Raw genomic sequence first — 27,190 nt, forward strand, 5'->3', positions numbered from 1 at the left:
GGACCAGTTTATACTATAACCAGAGTAGGATCCAAACACCTCGAGTACTTGCAGTATCCTACTGACGGAGCTATAGGGTCGCGAAACATGAAGCAGTATGTCATCTGCGTAGAGTGAAATATGCCCTACCCATCCCGCCAGTGCCCTTATTCCTGTTATTTGCGGGTCCGTCTGGACCCATTCTGCTAGCGGCTATAGCGCCAGTGCAAATAGCATAGGTGAGAGTGGGCAACCTTGTCTCGTATTTTTACTTAAGGCGAATTCCCTCGATTATACACCATTAACTTGAACCCATGCCAAGGGGGATCTTTAGACGAAGCAAACCCATCCGCAAAACTAAGGGCCAATACCCATCCTGGACAGCACTGCGAACATGAAGTACCACTCAATATTGTCGAACGCCATTTTAGCGTCTAAAGCCAAGAGGGCTGATGGTTCCATCTCCTTTGAACCCATCATGTGGAGCACCCCATACAGGCACCGCAAATTCAATCGGGTGTTTCTGTGGGGCATGAAATCCGATTGATCGGGGTGTACCAGGGAAGTAATTACCGTGCGATGACTATTTGCTAGGATCTTAGCCAGCACTTTGGCCTCTACATACTTTGGATACAATTGTGTACTTTGGGAATTGGTTGGTGATTCTACAGCCGTCCTTATTGGTACAATGGCAGATTGTTTTGTCTCTTTCTTTTGCATTGGTTCCTTGTAGTATTTTCTACCTATTTGAAGGGGGTAGCTATTCCTTGGTCATTATTGTTATTAAAGTACGGAAGCAAGAAACCAAGCAAAGGCATGTTTTGTCGTCTTCTTAGGAGGATGAGCATATTCCTGCTTGACGGAGCAGGTCCAAGGGCCCAACTGAGCCTTCGGATTTGCTCTCTGCCACTGAAGACCAATCTATGATTGAGGCGGCTGTGGCTAGGGCATTGGATGACAGAGCTAAGACCTGGCGCAAAGGCTCACATCATGATGTGGGAGTTGTGGTTTCCCCCTCTGGGGATTCATCGGCTTTGGAGACTGACCTTCCATCCACCTCTATGGGAAAGTTTGTGCCTAGAGAAGAGGTCCCAGACATTCTGCAGCACATCCGGGAGACTTTGGGTTTTTTGTCATTCCCATCTTCTGGGGCGGCGGAAGGCTTGTTTCCGCAGTATGTAAAACCTCCTGTCTTTGCTATGCCATTTTATGGAAGAATTAAGGACTTGAATACTGGTGAATGGCGGGACATGGTATGCTCCTCGGTTCCCAGGTTTCTGCAGAAGCTGTATTCATTGGAGGAAGATGAGGACTTTCTTCCAGACACTGTTAAGGTGGATGCCATTCTAGCCACTTTAATTGGTCGTACTACCATAAATCTCAAAGATTGTTCTCCTTCAGATATTACTGACAAAAAGGTAGAAGGGGCACTTAAGAATGCATTCTCCACTGAGAATCTGACGCTTAAAGCTGGGATATAATCGGCTTATGCGGCTTAGTCTTCTGTTTTGGACTTTGAGAAACAGCAATGGAGGAGGAGACGGATTGTAATGAATTGCTGGTAAACATGGAACAACAGGCCAAGTTTCTGGCGACGTATCTTCGGATGGCTTGAAATCTTTGACCATGATGACAGGTTCTATGGTGTTGGCTCAGTGGAATTTGTGGAGGAAGGATTGGAAGGCAGACTGTTCGGAGAAGTCTACTCTGCTAAAGTTCCCATTTGAAAGTAAATTGATGTTCGGGGATCATTTGGCCAGCATGATTATCAAGGCATTCAAGGATCATAATCATGCCCTACCATACAAAGGGAAACCTTATTGCTGTATGCACTATTTGGGTCAGCCTTCTTCTTCTTCTTCTTCCTTTCGTCCCTCCAGGAAACCTTCAAGGCCATTTTGGGATCGTCAGAGGAAGTTCCAGCCCAAAAAGTCATATGCCTCGGCGAAGGCAAAAGGTCACCAAAGTTTTTTCAAGCAGAAGTCCTTAAAATTATTGCATGAGGTTGTCGATTCCTGTGAGCTGCAGGTTTTTGTTTTTCCAGGAGGCCTGGAGATGGGATGTGAAGGATTGATGGGCCATGAACATTGTCAGAAATGGGTATCTTATAGACTTTGTCAATCAGCCTCCTGGATGGAGCACTATCCGTACTTCTATCCCCAGGGATCCGGACAAGAAATACGCTCTTTTGGAGGGGGTTCAGGCTCTTCTAGTAAAGAGGCCAATTGTTCCAGTTCCCGTGGCGGAGCGGGGAAATGGATGCTATTTAATTCTTTTTCTAGTTCAGTAGGGGCCCAGGGGTTTCAAGCTGGTTCTGGATCTGAAGAGAGTAAATGGGTGGATAAGGATGGTTCCTTTCAAGATGGTGACCTTATAGTCCATAATTACCTTGGTCAGCATCCAAGACTCTCTGATTTCCATAGATCTCCAAGATGCTTGCCTGCATGTTCACATGGCACAAGATCATTAGAGGTTTCTGTGATTTGCTATATGGGACATCCACTTTCAGTTCGCTGTATTGCCATGCGGTCTACCCAAGGGTCTTTGCAAAGCTTTTGGCCCCTTTGGGGGCGTTGGCTCACCATCAAGGCATCTTCCTTCAGCCTTACCTGGACAATTGGTTGATTCACACTCCCACAAAACTTTTGGCTCTCAAACACACGGGGTGGTGCTGGCCGTTTTGCAGGGGCACCATTTTCTTGTCAATACGGAAAGTCCTGCCTTGTCCCTCCAGGTTCATAGGGATCTGGCGGCAACAGTGTTTCTGGTTCCCTGGGCTCACTTTCATTTGCACACGCTGATGACTCATATCCTGGCCCATTGGTCTCCCAGTTGTCATCCACTGTCCTCTTAGATTCCACTCTCCACTCAAATCAGGATGGACCTGGGTTGAGGGCTAGTCAAGAAGCATTTCCTGAAGGGTATCTCTCTATCGCCCCTCCTGCTACAGTGATTGTCACCACAGATGCCAGTCTGTCGGGTTGGGGGAATGTCAGATATGGGGCTCTTGGACCACGTCTCAGAACAGGAGGTCTTCGAATTGGAGGGAAGGAGAAGCTGTCCGCTTGTCTCAGAAGGCTTTCTCTCAGTTTCTGAAGGGGGCTGTTGTTCTAGTCAGGACACACAATGTTAACGTCTATGGCATATGTGAACAGGCGGGGGAGCAGGTTTCTTTCTCTGGCACGGTTGGTGGACAAGTTGCTTCATTGAGCAGAGTCTGAGATCCACATTCAGGGGGTCTCCAATGCACTGGTGGACACTCTCAGCAGGGCCATTTCATCATCAGTGGATGTTTATCTCTGGAAGGAGCTGTTTGTGGAGCTTACAGATTAGTGGTGTGTCCCAGTGATAGATCTTTTTGCGAGTTCTCGCAATGCCAAGGTTCCGCTGTTTTGCTCAAGGACCAGGGAGAGGCAGGTTTGGGCTATGAACGCTCTCTCCTGCGGGTAGCTGTTGGGGCTTCTTTATGCTTTCCCTCCCTTTCTGCCGATTCTCAGGTTCCTTCTCACGGTCTGTAGGGTGAAAACGTCAGTCATTCTCATTGCCCTGGCTTGGCCCCTCACCTCTTGGTTTCCTCTTCTTGTGGAGATGACACAGGAAGAAGAGTGGTTGTTACCGCTGACTCCTGAAGAACCAGAACCAATTGGGCCTGGCGGCGCAGGGTACGCCTTAATCTCCTGGGTTTCTCCTGCTCAGCTACACAGAGACACGGGGCACTCTGTCGGCGTTAGAAGATCAGATTTATTTAGCTGCAGCCAGTACAGTTATCCTAGAAGTACACAAAGTAGGTTCTCAGGAGACTGCCTCTTCACTCTGTGGCGCATCGGGTTAAATACCATACAATGTTATAATCATTAATAAAATGTACTCCCAGAGCATACAAGAAGGAGCCAATAAGGAAAGTTGGAAAACAAGGTGGAACCAATAAGAAAGGTTTGAAAACAGAAGTGTCGGATAACTCGGAAAGACCTCTCCTCCAACTATGTTTGTCACCCCTCCCTCAAGCTAATTTATTAACAGATTCATAACTAACTTGCAGGTGGCGAGATACGTTTATGTGTGTTGGAGGACAGTTGTGAAACAAGAGAATGCTAGCAGGAGACAGTGAAGGCCAGTCGATAAGATAAGGTCAGGAAAGAATAGTGTGAGCCAACAGATAGTTGAGACGCGGATTAGAAAAGCCTGACAGGGATTAGTGTACTCGGCTAGTTCTAACACCAGCTTTGCAAATAGAGGACGAAGGAGTATTTTGACACCAGGCGACAGAAAAGGCAGAATAGACTTTGTTCGCCGTGCTGCCTGAGTGATGGCAACACAAAATGGCGGCGGGCCACAAAAATGGCGGGTCGATTCGATCGTGATCGAAAATCGAAGTTCCTCAGACCCTCCTTTTGCCAGAACTCAGGCAAGATAGACTCATGCTAATCTGAGTCCACGTCAATAGCCATGAGATCATCGAGCTGTTGCTGTAACATCATTCTGATGTTCTCGGTTACTTGTGGTTTGGGTTTTGGGATGCACATAGCAGCACAGAGATCACAGATAGCGGGATCACAGTGCATAAAAAGGCAACAGGAGAAGATAATGGTCAAGATTATACCAAGAAACGTCAATGCTTTCCAACCCCATTTAGACATTAGTCCCCAAAACCATTCCGTTAAAGACCAATCTCCTTCGTCCTGGTGAATAGACTCCGAGATTATGTGCAACTTGGAGATAGCTTGGTATACTGTCGGAGCGTCATTAGGTATGAAAATACAGCAACTTGACCCGATCAATTTGCATACTCCACCACGATCGGCAAGAACAAAGTCTAAGGCAACTCGATTTTGTAATGTCATAAGACGATCCGCCTGTAGTTCTGCCGTGATGTTACTTAAGGCTTCTACAGTGATGTCTATTGTAGTCTCTACGACACGGACCAATTGCCTTATATTTCTACTGTTAGCCATTGGACCCCAGAAGGGAAGGAATCCCTTAAGGAAATCTCCTTCCTCTTGTCCTGCGGTGTCCTTTGAATCAATAATCCCTCTGCCGTATCTGGTTCGGTGATGACTTGCGGAGGCGGTGTATGTAGGGGGAAGAAGGAAGGCTATATAACAAGTACCAGAAAAACCCGTTGGTAACCAAGTATAAGCTCTATTATAGCAGATGAAATAAGTGCCTTGAGACGGAACTAGAGGAGGCGAGTTCTGAGAGGAATAAACGTACGTGTAGGAGCAGTTATTCCTTGGTGTAGTGTCAGGAGAGTGATCATTTATCTGTAAGCAGAAGTTACCCTGATGTGGTATGGTCCAAATCGGCGAGGACTTTCCTTTCTTAACTTTACTACTAAGACTGGACATATATTGGGTGACATTCCAGTTAGTGTATGCCTTTCTTTCATCAATGGCGATTTTACTATTTTCCATGATTTTAGCCATAACTACCATACCTTTAATCAAAGAACTATGACTAAAATCCGGATAATTAATATGTGAACTAATAGGTCGTCTGAATTTGCTTTGATAAGCATTAGAGAAAATGATGAAGTAAGCCCAAGCAGAACCCTCATAAGAAAAAGGGAGAACTAGATATGGCATTCCTTTCTCTGTGGTGTGTGGCATAAGTCCACACACCCAACAATCAGTTGTATTAACCACTAATTGGTGCTGATGTAATAATTGGATAAAGGAATTGTTATAATACTTGGTTCTTCTGACAAGTTCATGTGGAGGAAGAGTATGGAAGAGATGTGGAGAGACAGTAGAAGAAGGCAAAGAGGAAGAAGGGGAGACATCTTTTGGTTGCAAAGCATAAATTATCCAACTAACAAACGCCAAAATAATACACAATAATATAGTAACACATAAAGTTATGCTGAGACGACTGTACATTATTTTACAGGATGCTTTCCTCATTTCATCTTTTCTTTCTTTATTACCTAGTGTAGTTTCCATCTTACTAAAGGATGCTCATGGCAATCTTCCTCAATCACTTAAGTCACGATGTACTACCGTCCTATGACACTGAAGATCCTGCAGGCCTATTGCCACTTACTCAGGTCGTGACTCAGACTCCTACCGTGACCCTGCAACCGGGACAGAATACTACACAAGAGAAAAGAGTTTAAATGTTCTTTGATCTAGGTCTTAAGTAATAATGATCCTTCCCCAGAACATTCTGGTCTTGGAACAATGTTCCTGGTTTAGTCGTATCCAAGCGACGATGCGATGGAATTGCTTCCTGTAAAATTTCGTCGTCCTCTTTCTCAGACAGTGTCCCACTCAGGTGTGCATCGCTGAAGGGTACGAATCGGGGAACTCTTTCACTTTCACAGTCACCAACACCTCTGCGTACCCATTGATCGTATGGCAAAGGCACTTTCTTACAATGCACACCGTGAATCTAATTTTTCTTTTCTTCGAGCCTAACTGCTGTCCTCGTGGTCAACAGGACCATCCGGGGCTCCTGCCATCTGGGTTCCAAATTGCTGGAGCTCTGGAAATTCTTCACGCAGACCCAGTCACCTGGACGGATGGAGTGACCTGGATCTGTGGAAGCCTCCGGCAAAGCACTCTGAACCTGTTGATGAAGAACACGCAATTTAGTCGTAAGGTCATGCAGATAGTCAATCAATATTGGATATGGCAAGTCTGAGTATTTCTTAGGACGAGGGATTCCCCATACATTAGCCGGACGGCCAAACACCACTTTGTATGGGCTAATTCCCAAACAAGAGTGTACTGCAGTTCTGGTGGATAGCAGAGCTAATGGCAAAGCATCGGGCCAATTGAGTCATGTACTTGCTTGAACCTTTGCTAACTTCAACTTCAAAGTTCCATTGTAGTATTCTACTAAACCCGCTGACTGTGGATGATTTGCCGCATGGAACTTTTGCTTGATACCAAGACCTGCACAAACTTTCTGCATAACTTGGCCAATAAATTCGCTTCCATTGTCACTCCAGACAATGCGTGGCAAACCAAACCTAGGGAAAAATTCTTTCAGAAGGATTTTAGCTGTGGATAGGGCTGTATTATCCTTTAGAGGGTATGCTTCTATCCATTTTGAAAAGGCGCATACTACCACCAGAACATATTTGAGGTTGTTGCATCGTTCCATATGAATATAATCGATTTGCAACACCTCAAATGGATATGTCGGAGGAGCAAAGTGACCTGCCGGAGTTGGGGTTCCCTTTCCCGGGTTGTACATTAAACAAACAATACAGTGCTTCACTACATGATCTGCACATTTTGGGATACTCTCATTCTGCCATACTGGAGCCAGAAGTTTACAGATGCCTTTTACACTTAAGTGGACTGGACCATGTGCCATAGTCACCACGGGGAGAACATAAGCATCTGGTAACAGCCAACGTTGATGTTCGGAGAATTCCACCCAACAACCCATTTCATCTAACATTCCCGTACTTTCTTTCCACTTGCTCATCTCCCTCTTTGAAGCCTCTTTCTGAATCTCTTTTACACTTTCCACTGTATTCTCATACATTCCTCTTTCTCTGACCCAATTCGCAGGACCTGCCACATACATTCGACTTGTTGAATCTCTTGCTGTTTTCTTTGCTATTTCGTCTGCAAACGCATTTCCTCGACCAACATCATCCGTAATCTTTTTGTGTGCACTACACTTCACGATCGCTATTTGGGTGGGTAAGGCAAGTGATTCGAGGAGATCAGTCACTAACTGGCCATGTTGGATTTTGGTGCCATGTAAAGTGAGGAAACCCCTTTCCTTCCAGAGTCGCATAAAGTTGAACGCTACACCGAAGGCATATTGGCTGTCAGTGTACACGTTCACTCTCTTCCCTTTTGACAATACACAGGCTCTTGTTAAAGCTATCAATTCTGCTGCTTGTGCTGAATTATGTCTAATACGTGTAGTTCCCACAATTGTGTGCAAAGTAGTCACAGCATAGGCTGAATCTGTATCTCCATTAGGCATTTTAAAACAAGAACCGTCTACCCAGAGAGTTCCATCCGGATTCTCTAGCGGTGTGTCTCTCGGGTCAATTCTTCCTTTTGTCTCTTCCTCGTAACGGAAGAAACAATCATGCTGGTCCTGAACACTTTCCTTATTTGGAAGGGGCAACAAAGTAGCTGGATTTAGGGTATTACATCGTTTGATGTGTATGTGACTAGCCAACAGCGTAAGCTCGTATCCCGTTAAACGTGCACTCGTAAGATGCTGTGTTTTAGTTCTGTTTAGTAAGGTATCCACTGCATGTGGCACCATGACAGTGAGAGTGTTATTCAACACTACTCCAGCAGACTGTCGGATAGAAATTGCTGCTGCTGCTGTCGCTTTGAGACAACTGGCCAATGCTTTAGCTACAGGATCTAACGTAGCCGAAAAATAGGCACATGGCCGCTGTTTGTCTCCAAATTGCTGTGTTAAAACTGATAATGCACACCCTTCTCTCTCATGAACATAGAGCATAAAAGGTTTAGTGTAATCGGGTGTACCCAATACAGGAGCAGAACACAAAGCGGTACGTAAATCAGTAAAACTCTTTTGGCACTCATCAGTCCATGGAAGGGGCAGAGGCGTATCTTTTAGAGTGAGTGCCAACAAAGGTTTGGCAATTAGAGAGAAGTTGGGGATCCACTGTCCACAATAAGAGGTGATACCCAGAAAAGCACGTACTTCCCTCTGTGTGGATGGTACAGACATTCGCATAATCGCCTGAATTCGTTCTGGTGTCAATCGTCATCCCATCTTTGATAGGAGATAACCCAAATAGCTAACCTCTCGACAGACATACTGTAGTTTGGAAGGTGAAACCTTGTGTTCAGTTTAAACAAGTGGTGTAATAATGCAACAGTGACATTTTTACAAATCTCTTCTGAAATCAGCGGCTACCAATAGGTCATCCATATACTGGATGAGAGCAGCACCAGACGGCAAATGAAAAGTATCAAGATGACATTTTAAAGCTTGGCTATAAATAGAGGGACTTTCACAATAGCCTTGGGGTGCGCGCTTAAACCGGAAGCTTCGGCCTCCAAGAGAGAAACCAAAAATATCCCTGCTCTCTTCTGCAATGGGGATGCTAAAGAAGGCATTCGTCAAATCAATAACAGAGAACCAGGTCGCTGTGGAAGGTATCATTGTCAACAAAGCAGTGATATCTGGAACAACAGGAAATTGTGGGACAACAATTTTGTTTACCTCCCGCAGATCAATTACAAAACGATATACAGGTGGTTGAGAAGGATCGGTGCGTTTGAGAACAGGAAGAATAGGACTATTGCATGTATTACCTCTTGTTGCTTCAACCACACCCTTCCGAATCAAGTCATGAATGATTTCCAAAAGCGCTTTCTCACCTTCAGCAGAAATTCTATATTGTGGGATGCGCGGTAATTCAACATTAGGCTTGAGAGTGACAACATAAGGCGGAATCTCAAGACAACCCACATCATTCGGACCCGTGGCCCAAAGTGCTGTTGGAAGAGAAAGTCATTCAGGTGGAAACTGATCTTTAGACAAATACATTGGGGAGACCAATTTCTGTCCCAAAGTAAGATGTACACCAGAAGGAGAACAATATATTGTAGCATGCATTCTTTTCAATAGGTCTAGACCCAACAGATTCTCACCGCAACCATTCGTTAACAGAAGTGGAGCTTCCAAATCATAGGGACCAACTGAAATAGGCATAGGGCAAGAAACTGGATTGCAAACAGGGGCGCCAGAAAATCCTACGGAAACATTCGTTAAGCCAGACAAAGGTGCCCCAGGGAGTTTAGAATGAATGATAGAACTTCTCATCGCCCCAGAATCTAAGAGAAATGGCTCTGAAACACCCATTGTAGTGACGTTAACATAAGGTCCATTTTGATCTACTGGGATTTGCACAACTCCCTTACTTTGTCCATGGCTGTCCTAGTTGGCATGAAGACTCTCATTTCCATTTTCAACATAATAATCTTCATTATAATATTGCGTAGACCTAACATTCTGCTGATCAAAACAGTTCACAGAATTGGGAGAAGGAAGGGCACGCTGTTCTTGAGTCAACACACCTCGACCTCTACCTCTGTTTGCTGACTGGAGTCCAGCACGACCTCGTGGAGCAGATAACGCTCCATTGCGCTGCAATAAAACCGGACAACTATTCTTAAAATGACCTTCCTCTCTACAATAGGCACATTGATTAGGACCTAACAAAGGTCGCGGAATGTATGGCTCTGGTTTTTGATATAACCTCTGAAACTGTGGGGGCTGCTGAATTTGAGGTTTATACAACCTCTGAAACTGTGGGGGCTGCTGAATTTGAGGCTGAGCATAACGTGGCGGATAGGCTTGTTGAAAGAGAACCTTCGTTTTTAATTCTTTCGTCTTTTTCTCTTGCTTTTCTTTTTCTTCTTTATCTCTATTCTCATAATATTGCGCAGTAGCCAATATCTGGGCCGAAGAAGAAACAGCCCATGAACTTTCTGAATCTTTTAGTTTGTGTGACAGCTCGGGAAGCAAATTGAATACGAATTTGTCCAAAAACAATCGCTGTCCACCCTCTGTAGCCATGTCTTGACCACTGTGGTCGATAAAGGTCTCTTCAAAACGAGTGAAGAAATCAGAAACACTTTCATCTTTCTTTTGCTTGCATGCTGCTAATTTATCCCAATTAACTCTCAGTGCAGGCATCATAGTTTTCATTAACGTAATGATCCTACCAGGGAGTTCCGAAATCAGAGCGTCAGGCTTTGCGCCACCCACTTGGTCTCTATCTGTATCAGTTATAACATTCCAAGTAGCACCTAGTTCCTGCGCATGATCCTCTCTACGGATTTTAGCCCATATTGTCTGTGGGACTACATTTCCCATTAGCATGTCAATATCTGCTAGATTCATGATGCAGGCGTCAACTGTCTGCGTTAATTCTTTATAATAACCTGCAGGGTTCTTACGCGGATCTGGGAGAGTCTGCTTACGTACTCCCGCAACCTCTTCTTTCCATATTGGAGGAACCTCTCTCATATGATAATTTTTCGACGTCAGTTTAACCGACGGATCGGAATCAGGGAAAATTTGAGAAAACAGTAAGGATCTATAAGAGATAAGCGTCCTTATAGCTTCCTCAACCTTAGAACCCACAATGAGACCTTTTTCAAAATCAATCTGAACATTTAACAGATCTTGTGAGATCGGTCTCGAACTCACATCTTCCCATTCTTTAATGAGAGTATGGCATATTACATTGAAAGCATATCTTTGCGTAGGCGCATTCCATTGCAAAAAGGTAGGCATAATATCGAGCAAACTGTATTGTGGACCCTTCTTAATCCATTTTCGTGCCAAAGAGTCTAACTTCTCTCGTTCCTCAAAATCCGGGAACTGACTACGAGACTGTCTTCGAGCAAAAGCCGGAGACACACTTAAAGCTCCAAAGAAAGGAGATAGAATACCAGTGACAATGTCTGTGAGACGCTTACGCACAGACGGAGAATTAGACATAAGAATTGGGGATCAAGTATTAGGGGAACTGACAGAGGAAGAATCGATAGTTGCAGGAGGAGCTGAAGGCAAAGGAGATCTAGGATCAGGAGATGAGGGTAAAGAAGTTGAGACTAACGTTAAAACCGGCAAAGGCGGTAATACTGGGGGAGGCAAATGCAGAGGAGCCGGAACAGGTGGAAGTACCACTGGCGGCTGAACAGGCTGTAACGGCTGAGGTACATTAGCATTTTGCGCATAAGGCGGAGGCAATCTTAATAAATGGGACATTAGGGGATCTTCTTCTATATCTTTCTGAAGGAGAAACAGGCAACACCGGATAGCATTTATCTATCGCCATACGATGTTGTCTTTCTGAAATTTCAGTCGCATTATCAATTTCATCGTCTTTGAACTGTTGGGCAGCCTGTAGAATCGTCATACCCTGTGCTTTCCTATCTCGTTTTGCTTGTTTAATTTCTTTCTGTTTGGCTTCCTTTCGCCAAAGACAGAAAGAGTCAAACATTGCCGGCCGGGCTTTTCTCTTAAATAAGACTGCTTCAAAATTATCTAACACATCAGGATCAAAGCTACCATTTTCTGCCCATTTTAGAACACCATCTTTCTTCGTGTATCGGGTCCATGTCTCGTTAAAGGCAATGGGGCCGATACCATGTTTTGAATAGAGCTCATATGTGGGAGTTCCAACCGAAGGAATCGGACAAGAGTCCTCAAGTCGGGAATCCCTATTTACAACCAAGACAACAAATTCTTCCAAACTTAGTCAGACCAGGCATCTCTCGATCTTCCTGTCTGTTCACAGACTTCAAGGGAGTAAAACTCAATTTACGCAGTACAGATGCACTTACCCTCGGCTTTATCTCTTGCAAGAGATAAATCTAAGAAACCCAAAGGAAAACAATCAAAGAACCAAAACTTGTGGGCACGACCCACGAAAATACTTAACTAAGGATGTCTTCTTCCACCAGCAGAGGCCCGTCTATTGTCTCGCCTTACCATACATCATCAAAGGAAGGGCCAAAGCAGGGCGGCAGTCAGGGCAGCGGTCGTCAGTAGCCGTCAGGAAGGAGTAACCACGCTGCAAAAGACCTTCGGACCACTTTCGACATACAGGGGTCGCTTAATGTGGCTCGCGAACCCTCCGGAATTTTCTTGCGGGGTTCCTCACGACCTTCAGGCAGAACCGGTACCACTGAAGCCGCCCCATGTTGGGCGCCAGTTGAAGAACCAGAACCAATTGGGCCTGGCGGCGCAGGGTACGCCTTAATCTCCTGGGTTTCTCCTGCTCAGCTACACAGAGACACGGGGCACTCTGTCGGCGTTAGAAGATCAGATTTATTTAGCTGCAGCCAGTACAGTTATCCTAGAAGTACACAAAGTAGGTTCTCAGGAGACTGCCACTTCACTCTGTGGAGCATCGGGTTAAATACCATACAATGTTATAATCATTAATAAAATGTACTCCCAGCGCATACAAGAAGGAGCCAATAAGGAAAGTTGGAAAACAAGGTGAACCAATAAGAAAGGTTTGAAAACAGAAGTGTCGGATAACTCGTAAAGACCTCTCCTCCAACTATGTTTGTCACCCCTCCCTCAAGCTAATTTATTAACAGATTCATAACTAACTTGCAGGTGGCGAGATACGTTTGTGTGTGTTGGAGGACAGTTGTGAAACAAGAGAATGCTAGCAGAAGACAGTGAAGGCCAGTCGATAAGATAAGGGCAGGAAAGAATAGTGTGAGCCAACAGATAGTTGAGACGCGGATTAGAAAAGCCAGACAGGGATTAGTGTACTCGGCTAGTTCTAACACCAGCTTTGCAAATAGAGGCCGAAGGAGTATTTTGACACCAGGCTACAGAAAAGGCAGAATAGACTTTGTTCGCCGTGCTGCCTGAGTTCACAACTTGAAGAGAATATTTCGATATTAAACACACACAATGACCGGATTAAATTCACCTACCACATTGATGAAAAAACCATTACATTTCTTGACGTCATTGTCAAACTTGATCAGAATCAAATTTCGACTCAGCTACACATTAAAAAGACTGACAGAAATTCCAGCTTACTTTTTCAGAGTTTTCATCCGGAAACTTTAAAAAAACATCTACCTACTTCGCAACTGATTCGAATAAAACGTATTGTATCCAACAATGATGATTTAACTAAATCTATTGAACAACAATTGACCAAGTATCGACAAAGGGGTTATCCAGAAAGTGTGTTGAAAACAGCAGCAGATAAAGTATCACTGTTACCCAGAGTTAACCTTCTCCAAGAAAAAACTACAGACACAAAAGACAAGAACAAAACTGTATGTGTATTGAAATATTCCACTGAATCATCACAGATTAAGAAAATCATAAGTAAACATTGGCGAATCATCTCTATGGAACCAGATCTTCTTGATCTTTTTGACAATAAAATCACATTTGCTTTTCAACGTTCAAAAAACATTAAAGAAATTCTGAATACACCTAAGAAATTGACTAAACCATGGCGAGGTATGCTTCAATGTCAAAACTGTACCCACTGTGGTAACGTAATGATTGGCAACCAATTTAATCATCCCACGAAAGGTTACTCCATACCTTTACATCATACAAGTACTTGTGATACGACTAATTGTATATACGCCATCAAATGCCCCTGCGGAAAAATATACGTAGGTCAAACTGAGAGGAAAGTGAAAATTCGGATCTCAGAACATAAAAGTAACATCAGAACGAAGAATTTAAAATCAGCTGTAGCATCACATTGGATTGAAACTGGTCACCAAATTTCTCAGTTGCGGTTCACAATACTTGAAAAGATCACACAACGTCGAGACATGGATCCTGCAAAACAAAGATTAAGGACTGAATACTTCTGGATAAAAAAACTTAATTGTTCCCACCCTATCGGGTTGAATGATCGTATAGAATATGCCTGTTTTCTTTAGTCAATTAATCATAGTTCCATTGGCAAACAGTGTTATCCGGTCCTGAAATTCCCTATGCATAATCCATTAATCTATTTTCGAATGATGATGTTCACTTACGTATCTTTATTACGTTTGTATTTTGACTCTTGAATTTGTTTCCCTCTCATTTTATTGTTTCTTGTTTCTCTTTAACTCTACTGATCTCTTTTTTCTTGTAACTTTATTGAGGTTTTTTGTTTATTTATTTATTTATTTTTTCGTATCTTCGTTTTCACACGGTTTATATTTGTCTGGCCGCTCTATTGGCCGCCAGCGTCCTTATTTTTGACAACTTGATGCCCATAGGCTTGCGAAATTACGTCATCACGTAACCAATTGGCTCATTTTTACTCATATATATTGACTAATCACGGGGTGTCTTAGATTGATGATCCTGAACCGACGTCGAACCTTCACGCCGCCAGCAGAGCCTTAGACATGTGAAAACCGTCCGGTTTCCAGTAAGTCTCCGTTCAACACGCTCCCCCCTGGGTTTAAATGGGATCCTTTAGTATCATTTTTCACATAATCTTTTCACTCGCTTTAAGCCTTCGCATTTTCTCACTCGCTTGATATTTTCGTGTTTCTTTTAATTGGTTTTTGATCCTGTGCCACCTACACGCTTTGTTAGCCTTTGCACGTTTTGTTATTTTTCGTTTCTTTTAAATTTCTCTTTTCTCTTCACTTCTTGTTCTCACGCCTAATTTTCTACTTAGTTTGTTCTCATTACAGTTTTATGGATTTGGTACATATGTTTCGTCTTATGTATGTATTTGATTGTACTGTTTATAGCATTCATTCATTCCGGATAGTGAACCTAATGGTCCTGTTTCATTTCATTTTTTAGACCCCTGAAGAAGGGTCAGACACTAATGACCCGAAATGCATTGGGTGGATGTCTAATGAGCTTAAGAAGAATAATCTTTGTTATGTACCATCACATTTGGAAATGATATTTTCAACGAGAGATTTAATCGGATGAATTTGTTGTAACTCATTCCATGAAGTCAATAAATGGATGAAGAAACTCAACAGTTTCGTTGTTTATTGAGTGCCCTTGCTTTGTGAGAAGGTGACTCTTCTCACTACATACGACAATCTTCACAAAGACGTGGGAGGACTCCACGTGACACAAGGAGCACCAACAAAATAATTTTTTGAACTTTGCTGAAATTGTTTAAATAAGAGTGCACAGGGATAACATAGTGTTTTTCATTCGTTGCTTAGTCCTTCTCATCCCTGTTTGCACCACCAGTAATCATGCAATTAGACGACATCGCACAATTGACCACCAACAAAGCTGAAACGCTCGGCTTCTCTGTAGAAGCCGCCCAAGAAATTTATGATTTGATCCAGGAGACCAGAAGTTTCACTTCACAAAAAACCACTACTTCTCAACTTTTGCGACAGTTTGAATATATAAGCAAAAAAGAAATTAATCAAAGGATGCATGCCACCACGTTAATCCATTATCACAAAAACAAAAGAATACCGAGGGGACTTAGGATAGCCCTCAAGCCAATGTTATGCAAAAACAGCAAGAAATTTGTTGAAAGATGGTATCAGATACTGAACAAATGTTCATTAGACCTCATTCTCCTGATTGTGGAAGAACTTTCAAAAGTCCTAATTGAATTAGAAGAGGAAATTAAAATTTTACAGACTGAAATCAATAAAATTCCAGATCTCACCAAAACTCTTGAAGACATCAACTTGAAACTGGAAAAATATGCAAAGGAAGTCAATGAAAGAAAAATTAGAAAATACCGCAGAGATACACTGGATTATAAACTAGAAGAAGTTTATACTTGGGCCGAAGTTTATAATCAAAGGAAATGGCAATCACAACCCACACAAAAGACCACTACATCTTCATCTCAAGAGAGTGTGGTATCAGACTCAGAAATTTCAGGATCAAGAGGCCCATTAAACAAAGCAACCTTATCCACCACCAAACCATCCACAAGTAATAACACTCAACAGCCTGCTTTTTTAGATATCAGCCCCGCGGCCAACGCTCCACCATCAACAGAAAGCCAACTAGAAGGAGTAAAAGAATCCGATCAAACAATTGCAGAGAGGACCAGGAGCCAGAAATCGAAAACAACCTCATAGTCAACATTTCATCGAAACAGTTGACCAAAGCAGAAACTAAATTACTCAATAAAGGCATGACATTCGTTCCCACCTACCATTCCAACCAAGCAGAAACGGAAATCGCTTTGTTTAAATTCTTCAGAACTTTGAAACTCAAATTTTTCTTCAAAGATATTCAAACACCACAATGCATAGAAACATGGGATAAAGACTTTAAACCCACCAGTACCTTTTGTGCGCCTTTCACCCACAAAACTATTGAAACTTTTGAGAGATCTGTACTAGCGGACATACAAGAAATGAAATTTGTCAAACCAAGAAAGTTGAATCTATCTCCCAAAGAATGGAATACACTTAAAAATTTAAGCGCTGACAAACAACTAACCTTTTCTAAAGCTGACAAAGGCGGCGCCCTCGTTATAATGGACACTGAATTCTACATCAATAACGTCAATGAACATGTTGCAAATCAAGACATTTATTTGCCTTTGGAATCTGATCCTACTGTGGAATATCAACAAGTACTAGAAAACATCACTAAACATGCATTTGAAATGAATTGGATTGGCACCAAGACTAAACAATTTTTTGACACAAAATTTCCAAGAAGACCCAAGCTATACATGTTACCAAAGATTCATAAGGATATTAATAACCCTCCCTTCAGACCTATTGTCTCGGCGTGTGGGTCTATCTCTGAGCCTATTGGTAAATTTGTTGATAAATTCTTACAGCCTCTTGTTCAGAAAAGCGTTACCTACATTAAAGACACCACCTCTTTTTTAAACTTGTTGAATTTGGTTGAACTTGAAAATGGTGCATCCTACAGTCTGTGCACTATTGATGTAGTAGCGCTATATACATCAATACCCCATAATGAAGGCCTCGAGGCATTAGAATGGAGCCTGCTAACAAGTGAATTAGAGGAGTCACAAAGGTTGTTTATTATGGAACTCATGCAATTTGCTTTGTATTGCAGCTATTTCGAGTGGCAAAACAACTTTTATAATGAAACAAGTGGCACATCTATGGGATTCGGGGGGGCTCCCTCGTATGCTAATATTTTTATGAGCAAATTTGAAACAGATCACATCCTTGATAATACGATGTGGAAAGAAGGTATCATCATGTACAAACGGTACATTGACGATTTATTCTTTATTTGGAAAGGATCACGTTCACAACTTGAAGAGAATATTTCGATATTAAACACACACAATGACCGGATTAAATTCACCTACCACATTGATGAAAAAACCATTACATTTCTTGACGTCATTGTCAAACTTGATCAGAATCAAATTTCGACTCAGCTACACATTAAAAAGACTGACAGAAATTCCAGCTTACTTTTTCAGAGTTTTCATCCGGAAACTTTAAAAAAACATCTACCTACTTCGCAACTGATTCGAATAAAACGTATTGTATCCAACAATGATGATTTAACTAAATCTATTGAACAACAATTGACCAAGTATCGACAAAGGGGTTATCCAGAAAGTGTGTTGAAAACAGCAGCAGATAAAGTATCACTGTTACCCAGAGTTAACCTTCTCCAAGAAAAAACTACACACACAAAAGACAAGAACAAAACTGTATGTGTATTGAAATATTCCACTGAATCATCACAGATTAAGAAAATCATAAGTAAACATTGGCGAATCATCTCTATGGAACCAGATCTTCTTGATCTTTTTGACAATAAAATCACATTTGCTTTTCAACGTTCAAAAAACATTAAAGAAATTCTGAATACACCTAAGAAATTGACTAAACCATGGCGAGGTATGCTTCAATGTCAAAACTGTACCCACTGTGGTAACGTAATGATTGGCAACCAATTTAATCATCCCACGAAAGGTTACTCCATACCTTTACATCATACAAGTACTTGTGATACGACTAATTGTATATACGCCATCAAATGCCCCTGCGGAAAAATATACGTAGGTCAAACTGAGAGGAAAGTGAAAATTCGGATCTCAGAACATAAAAGTAACATCAGAACGAAGAATTTAAAATCAGCTGTAGCATCACATTGGATTGAAACTGGTCACCAAATTTCTCAGTTGCGGTTCACAATACTTGAAAAGATCACACAACGTCGAGACATGGATCCTGCAAAACAAAGATTAAGGACTGAATACTTCTGGATAAAAAAACGTAATTGTTCCCACCCTATCGGGTTGAATGATCGTATAGAATATGCCTGTTTTCTTTAGTCAATTAATCATAGTTCCATTGGCAAACAGTGTTATCCGGTCCTGAAATTCCCTATGCATAATCCATTAATCTATTTTCGAATGATGATGTTCACTTACGTATCTTTATTACGTTTGTATTTTGACTCTTGAATTTGTTTCCCTCTCATTTTATTGTTTCTTGTTTCTCTTTAACTCTACTGATCTCTTTTTTCTTGTAACTTTATTGAGGTTTTTTGTTTATTTATTTATTTATTTTTTCGTATCTTCGTTTTCACACGGTTTATATTTGTCTGGCCGCTCTATTGGCCGCCAGCGTCCTTATTTTTGACAACTTGATGCCCATAGGCTTGCGAAATTACGTCATCACGTAACCAATTGGCTCATTTTTACTCATATATATTGACTAATCACGGGGTGTCTTAGATTGATGATCCTGAACCGACGTCGAACCTTCACGCCGCCAGCAGAGCCTTAGACATGTGAAAACCGTCCGGTTTCCAGTAAGTCTCCGTTCAACACGCTCCCCCCTGGGTTTAAATGGGATCCTTTAGTATCATTTTTCACATAATCTTTTCACTCGCTTTAAGCCTTCGCATTTTCTCACTCGCTTGATATTTTCGTGTTTCTTTTAATTGGTTTTTGATCCTGTGCCACCTACACGCTTTGTTAGCCTTTGCACGTTTTGTTAATTTTCGTTTCTTTTAAATTTCTCTTTTCTCTTCACTTCTTGTTCTCACGCCTAATTTTCTACTTAGTTTGTTCTCATTACAGTTTTATGGATTTGGTACATATGTTTCGTCTTATGTATGTATTTGATTGTACTGTTTATAGCATTCATTCATTCCGGATAGTGAACCTAATGGTCCTGTTTCATTTCAGTTTTTAGACACCTGAAGAAGGGTCAGACACTAATGACCCGAAATGCATTGGGTGGATGTCTAATGAGCTTAAGAAGAATAATCTTTGTTATGTACCATCACATTTGGAAATGATATTTTCAACGAGAGATTTAATCGGATGAATTTGTTGTAACTCATTCCATGAAGTCAATAAATGGATGAAGAAACTCAACAGTTTCGTTGTTTATTGAGTGCCCTTGCTTTGTGAGAAGGTGACTCTTCTCACTACATACGACAATCTTCACAAAGACGTGGGAGGACTCCACGTGACACAAGGAGCACCAACAAAATAATTTTTTGAACTTTGCTGAAATTGTTTAAATAAGAGTGCACAGGGATAACATAGTGTTTTTTGCCTGAGTGATGGCAACACAAAATGGCGGCGGGCCACAAAAATGGCGGGTCGATTCGATCGTGATCGAAAATCTAAGTTCCTCACTCCCTCCTCCGTTGTTCCAGTGTTGCAGCAGGATGTTCTGTCCAGGATGAGGTTAGCGGCATGGAGGTTGAACAGCTAGGTCTCCTGCATAAGGGGGTTCTGGCTAATTTGGCTCCACCTCTGGAGGCTGCTAGGTGCTCATCCACCAATAAATCTTACCTATGTCACTGGCTTTCCTTCTGTAAGTGGAGTAAGGGTTAGTGTTTGAGGTGATAATGTTTCTGCAGGATGTAACTTCTTTGGGTTTAGAGGTTGCCTTCCTTAAGCTTCAGTGGGCTGCTATAAAGGCTTTTAGGAGTTCTTGGAACAATCTATCTGATTCAGATGATTTGGTGGGGTGTCTTTTCAAAGGACTGAAGAATGTTCTTCCTTCTCCTAGAAAGCACTTCCCTTCGTGGGATGTCTCTTTGGTTGTGGAAGCATTGATGGCTCCTCCGTTTGAGTCCCTGGACCCTGTGGATTTATGATTGTTGTCCGTTATGATGTTCTTTTTTTTGCCTATTTCTTCCACTAATTTTTGAGTGAGCTGGGTGCTTTGTCTTTTAAGCATTCTTTTTATAGGATTTTTGGTGACGGGATAATTTTGAGGCATCTCCTTTCCTTTCGTCCTAAAGTTGATTCACAGTTCCAAAGGGACCAAGAGTTGATTTACCCTCCTTTTTCGAGTCTGTCTTCTAAGGAGGAAATGCAGCTGCATTCTTTGGATGTTAGAAGGGTGTTTCTGATTTATTTGGATAGGGTTGCTTTTCTTCAGCTTTCCGATTCATTGTTTGTGAAGTTTGGACCTTTGAATAAAGGGTTGAGATCTTCAACTTCTTTTTTTTAGTTGGTGGGTTCGGACTTTGATTTTTCTGGCCTGCAAGGCTTCTGGTCAGGTTTCTCCTTTTGGGGTTCAAGGTAGATCTACGAGGTCTATGTCTACCTTCTGGGCTGAGGTCTAAGGGGCTTCCATTGCTGAAATCTTCAGGGCTGCCACCTAGGCTTCCCCGTTGACTTTTACCTCATATTAGCGGATTGTGCAGGAGGTTGACCGATCTGAGGTGTTTGGGTCTGAATAGTGGTCTATTGCTTTGTTTCTTTACTGTCTAATAAACCTGATTTTAGGCATTACCTTTTTTGGTTGTCCTGTTTGGCTTTGTACATCACAGTCTTGTAATGAAGGGAAGAGAGGGAGGGGACAATGAGATAATGCTTCACTCTGAATCCTCTTCCCTCGCTTCTATTCATTACATCTGTCACTCCCTCCCAGGCCAACCATTTATTGGTGTTGTGTTGGAGGATTACGTGGTATTTACAGGAGGAAGGATGAGGAGAAGGTAATTTTTATTGGTGGAGAAAAATCACGTGGTATCAGTGTCTGGTGAAGCAGGAATGCCTCAATGTTGTAATGATAGAAGCAAGGGCAATGCTGTGCATCCTAGCAGATCTTCTCTCCCTCCCACCTATGCCTGCCAATGTCCATAAGATCTCAGAGTGGTTGATCCTGTGGTATAACCCCTAAAGTGGGTGAGCTCTTAAGGAAATCATAATTTTCTTAAAGGGACTTGAGCTTATCAAAGCTGCCACAATACATTAACCACTTAATTATACATCACACCGCTCAGGGCTGCATCCCTTAACACGCTAACTGCAGCTTGGTGGTCACCAAGCACAACATGGAAACACTTCCCACACAGGATCAAGAATAAATCAACACCCTTCCAACCACGATACAGAAAAACACTTAAGTGCACCACTTAGGAGTAACATGCTATACTGCAGTACAATATATGCTTTTCAATGGAGTGCTAGAAGAAAAGGAAATAAATAATTCCCTAAATGCGGGCGGAGAAAGGGCACTTGTCATCCAGTCAGAACACAAGAAAATGCATCATTGGAGAGATCAAGAATAGGAAGGAAAGCCATAGAAAAAGAAGTAAGAAAAAGAGAGACAAGAAGACCATCCAATTTAAAGCAAAGGCTGCCCCAACGCCCTCTATATGTATTTATTTGAACAGTATTAGTGACAATAGATCTTCTACAACAGATATCTAAAGCTGTCTGTAGTTGGGACCTGAAAAGGAAATTGAGGTTTTCTTCTACTGGTGTATCATTTTCTAGGTCACTATTCAATGATTAAAAGTATCGGTTAATTACGTGTGTGCAGGTAATTGGGGAGGTTTAATGTTTTTTTTTTCTTCAATTTTGCTATTGTAGTTTGTGTGACTCAAAAGGGAATGCACGTTATTCAAGTCTGTACTAAGCCGTTAGTTCGCGAATTTTCTTCAGAAAATCTCAAATTTGTTCTAATTTTATGATGTGTGAGAATGAATGCTCCCCGCACACTGCCACCTGGCGGTATCGCCCTTTTTCTGTATAATTTGGACAGCATTGTTTTGTAGATTAGATCAGCCACGACTTCCCCGACACACAGTTAATTCTTGTACCCTCAGGAATTTTTAAAATGCCTCGCCCAAACTGCTCTTGACTTGAAGCAAAGGTAGCAGAAAGTGTGACCTGCAGGCCTTCCCTGACTGCGTCTTTCTTTCTTTCTTCCCTTCACGGCTCGTCAGGTCCTCCGGAGCGTGCTGCTCTTCCCCACCATAGAGCGCATGGCGCAGTCCCCGCAGGGGAAACTCATGACGCCCGTGCTGTGCAGCCTCCGCTACGTCGTCTACATGCCCATCTACCTGCTGTCCTTCCTGCCGGAGAGAGCCAAGGAGTACTTGGTGCGGTTTGTGCTAAGGGGAATCCGGTCAGTCGACGAAGCCTCGGTGACTGCCTCGGTGGATCTCTTCAGAGTCGACTGCGTAGGTAAGCGAGTGTGGCGCACTTTTATGTGCAGTGGGCTGGGGGGCATATGTCTCGGAAAGGAAAATGGCTGCGATTAGTTTTTTAACTAAAGTAGTATTATTAGGAAATACATTATTTCGAATGTTGTACGTAATATGTTTTATTTTTGTTAAGGGTTTTCCGAGTTCTCCTTAAATTCCACAGCCCTGAATGACTATTTCCAAGTAACTTCGCAGCGTTCCAGAGAATGTTGATTGTGGTGGTCCGATAAAAACCACACCATGGTCTTTACTAAAGTTGTTTTAGCTGCTCATACTCATTTTGCTTGCATTAGATTGACTCAAGTTACTTCCCCTTTCTGGTCTCTCAGATAGTTGGCTGGCTGTTGTATCGAGTTGTTAAAGATCTTTGAGCTAATTCAGTTTAATCCCAGTGATTTATTTAGAAACGGTGGTTGCCACAGGAATTTTAATACTGGAAACTAAAGTGTAAATTGTTGCTCTGGTGCTTCTGCTAGTGGCCTTTTGCGCTGCCGTCTCTGTTTCACGTAGCTCACCCTCCTTGTCCCCCTCCCCCCCCCCCCCCCCCCCCCCTTAGATATAATCCTTACACTGCTAATCTCAAACCTCGGTTACCTGCCTCTTCCATCTACGCTAGGCAATTTTACATAACACAACATTTGTATGGCGCCCGTTCACCTCCAGCAGTTTATCTTGGTGCTATTAACAGAGGGTTATTTTTGCTCTGCGCGGTGGTACTCATTCGTCAGGAGATTGAAACCTGTCTCTTAGGGGTCAAGCACAGCCTTGCAGGGCAGCTTTAGTCCTTTGAGCCACTACACACTAGGCTCTACTAGTCGTGTCAGAACCAACGAAGGCAGTAATGTCCCTAGAATGCAAGGATCAGATGTGTTAGCATGTGATTTTTTTATTTTGAAGGAATTCTTGGAAGCTTCTAGTAGCCTTCCCTTCTCGGTGTCTCCTCGTCACCATTATGATCGTGAGATTTATTTTTGGTGCGTGATGCAGCAGCATACTGGATGCTTTTCAGTAGATGACTTGTATAACAAGGCAAGAAAGTCTGAAGGAAAACTGTGAGCCCCGATTAGCCCTCCTCTACCAAACTCAGTGTGTGGACTTTGTTTCTTTGTAATCTGTCTACTATTTATACACTTTTCATCCTGTGTGTAGCTACATCTGTTTTCAAACTAGTGATATTCGATTCCTGCTGAACCACCAAGTTTCAGTTTCAGTGGTTCTCTTTGTATTGTATTGTAGTGCAGATTTATAAAGTGCACTATCACTCCACGGGTATCCTGGCGCTGAAAGTTAGCTCCCCAGTATGCACGTATTTACCAACGATGATGACTGTACCCCGTTAAACCCTTGGGAAGAACCAAGTTTAAAGCTTCTTCTTAAAGGGTAAGAATTCTTCTATTTGCCTAAGATTGGGTGGGAGATCGTTCCAAGAACGGGCAGCCGCACAGCTAAAAGCTCTATCTCCAAACCTAGAGGTTCTGATTCTAGGTGTGCTAACCAGAAGAGCTGCAGAAGAGCGTAAACTTCTTGCGGGGCATACCAGACACATTTTTTCTGTCGTGGCCCCGGTCCTAGTCCATACAGAGCCTTGAAGACAATACAAAGTGACTTGAACTGAATTCTCTGTGGTACTGGCAGCCAGTGGAGCTCTTTGAGGGACAAACAAGCAGAGGCTGCATGTGGCTTCTTAAGGGCTAGTTTCACAGCTATTGTTTGAATTCTTTGTAATTTCATGATCAGAAACTTGGGAGCACCCAGTAACAAAGCATTACAGTAGTCCAGGCGGCTCATAATAACACTTATCACCGCAAGAGCCCTGGCAGTCATAGGTAACATAGGGAGTATTTTCTGCAGAGCTATATTGAGGGAGAAACATGTACCAACCGTTTTATTTACATTATTTTCTAGACTCCGCTTGTCATCAAAAACAACTCGCAAATTACGTACATCTTCAGAAGGTGAAGGGGGCTTGTCCGAGGGAGTGTGCCAAAAATTAACCAGGAGTGGGCGAGGTACTTTCTTGGCCGTGCAGCACAGAATTTCATTTTTTTCCCCATTGTTCTGCAGGGAGTTGTCCGAAAGCCATCTGGCGGTTGCTAGCATACATTCATGGAAACTATTAAGTGGTATAGACTGATTTCCCTCTAAAGAAAAAATTAGTTGGGTGTCATCCGCGTAGTTCACCAAATTGATTTTGTAGGATTTGATGATCGGAATCAACGGACTCATATAGATATTAAAAAGAATCGGACTGATTGATGAACCTTGGGGGCCATCATGCTGAATGGGACAAAATTTAGATAGAAAAGGGGGAAGGACCACCGCTTGCTGCCTATTCTCAAGGTACGATTGGAGCCAACTTAGTGCCATGCCCTCCACCCCGATATCCGCGAGCCGTCGCAGGAGAATTGTATGGTTGACTGTTTTGAACGCGGCAGACATGTCCAGTAGGATCAGTATCGCTGGCTGGCCACTGTCTGCACGCATTCTGAGTTCGTCCTAGACTGTCACTAAAGCAGTCTCCGTGCCGTGGCCCGGGCGGAAGCCAAATTGTAGGTCTCCAGGCCATCGTTAGTTTCCAGAAATTGTGAGAGGGTTTTGCTAACCAGGCATTCTAAAATTTTCACAGGGTAGGGAAGAAGGGATATAGGCCGATAGTTGTTAGGGCACTGGGGGTCAAGTGTAGCTTTTTTCAACAGGGGCAACACAATTGCCTGTTTCCAGCATGTAGGAACTGTCCAACTGCTCAAGGATTGCAACAAATTTGGCAGAGCTAATGGAAAAGCTCCTCACCATGTACCTTCCAAAGCTATGAGGGAGGCTGTCCATAAGGGATCCAGATGCAGTGCTCGGAGCAAGTTTATAAAAATCTTCCTCTGAGGGGGTATCAAAATGATCTAAAGTTGCTGGCTTGGCCTCGCCTGCCACTTCCTCCTTCTAAAGGACTGGCAACTGTATTACCACGCTGGATCCACTACCACTCTTGTCCTCTTGATCTGCTGCAAGGCCATTAACTATTTTGGTAATGTTTTCTCAAAAAAGTTTGCAAGACTATTGCATAAATCTTGAGTTGCAGTGGTCTTATTTATTAAGCAGTTAGGCTTAGATAGATAATTTACTAATTAAAAACACTTCTAGCTTTGTTGGGGGCCTCTAAAATTGTATTGGCATAGTACTCAGCTTTCGCTGAAGCGATCTCCCTTTTATGATTACCCAGCATTAACTTCAGTGCTGTTTTATCGTTTTCCGCAAACCACTTCCTCCATTTTCTTTGGGCTTGTTTACAGCCCTTCCTTACATTTTTTAGGTTCTCATTAAACCAGGGAGCAGAAAACATACGTTTATTCTTAAGTTTTTTCAAAGGAATGACCAGATCAAGGACCTTAGTGATCTGATTACAAAATTCCATATAGTTTTCCTCCACAGGTTTGTTTCAGTCAAAAACGTTTACATCAGTAAATACTGAAAAATGTTTAGATATGTCAGTCAGTCTGTTCCATTCCCTGCCTCGGCGGTAATTACACATGGCAACAGTCAGTGCTCTTTCTGGGGATGGACAATGTGAAAGTAACGAGGAAGTGGTCAGTCCAGCAAAGAGGTAAGACTGCTTCTACTTTGGCCACATTTTCCGCTGAAAATTAAATCTAGGATATGTCCGCCCTGATGTGTAGGTTCCTTCACAAGCTGCAACAAATTCAAACTCTCACAGGATTGTAGGAGATCTCTGTTGAATTCTCATTGGCCCAGAGATTGTAATGTCCCAGGATAATCATTCTGCAATTAGTGTGGGCATATTGTAGAGAATATCAATAAACTTCTTATGTTGGGGTTTAACTGAACCAAGGGGGACGATAGCATACCATGCCAGAAAGCAGGTATCCCTTAGGATCCTTCAGAGAAAACCCCATAAGCTCAAAGCCCTCAACTTCGTCAATGGAGGTCTGCAAAAAATTCCAACTATCCTTAAAAATCAGTCCGACTCCACCTCCTCTCCCACTCGTCCTAGGTTTATGCAACACCTTATAGCCTGGTGGGCAAGCCAGTCCAAGTTCGACCTCTGAATCAGGGTGTGTCCAGGTTTCCGTAAGAAACAGGGCATCTAAGTTAAGTGATTCAACCAGAGTGTAAATCTCCTGGTGATGCTTCACCAGGAATCTAACATTGATGAGACCACATTTAAGGCTATCCCTTCTAATTTTTCAGGAAGTATTCTCACCTGTGGCAAATAGGTCTGGCGGAGAGCACCACCCCTGTGTTCGCCTATCTTCCAGAGTTGCTCCCTGTATATCTCAGGCAGGTATTTTCTATGGAGTGTTGCCCAGAACCAGCAGCGTGG

General features: G+C 42.6%; 1 protein-coding gene across 1 annotated transcript in view; it reads left to right on the top strand.

Annotated features, from left to right (window-relative positions):
• Positions 1-27,190, top strand: part of LDAH (lipid droplet associated hydrolase) — a 1,007,651-nt gene that overhangs the window by 675,931 nt on the left and 304,530 nt on the right. Inside the window, exon 5 of the mRNA XM_085610617.1 lies at positions 22,597-22,837. Within this exon, the coding sequence (XP_085466743.1) occupies positions 22,597-22,837 (241 nt within the window). The remainder of the gene's footprint in view (positions 1-22,596; positions 22,838-27,190) is intronic.

This window comes from Triturus cristatus, chromosome 6, assembly GCF_964204655.1.
Source record: "Triturus cristatus chromosome 6, aTriCri1.1, whole genome shotgun sequence".
Classification (NCBI taxonomy): Eukaryota; Metazoa; Chordata; class Amphibia; order Caudata; family Salamandridae; genus Triturus; species Triturus cristatus.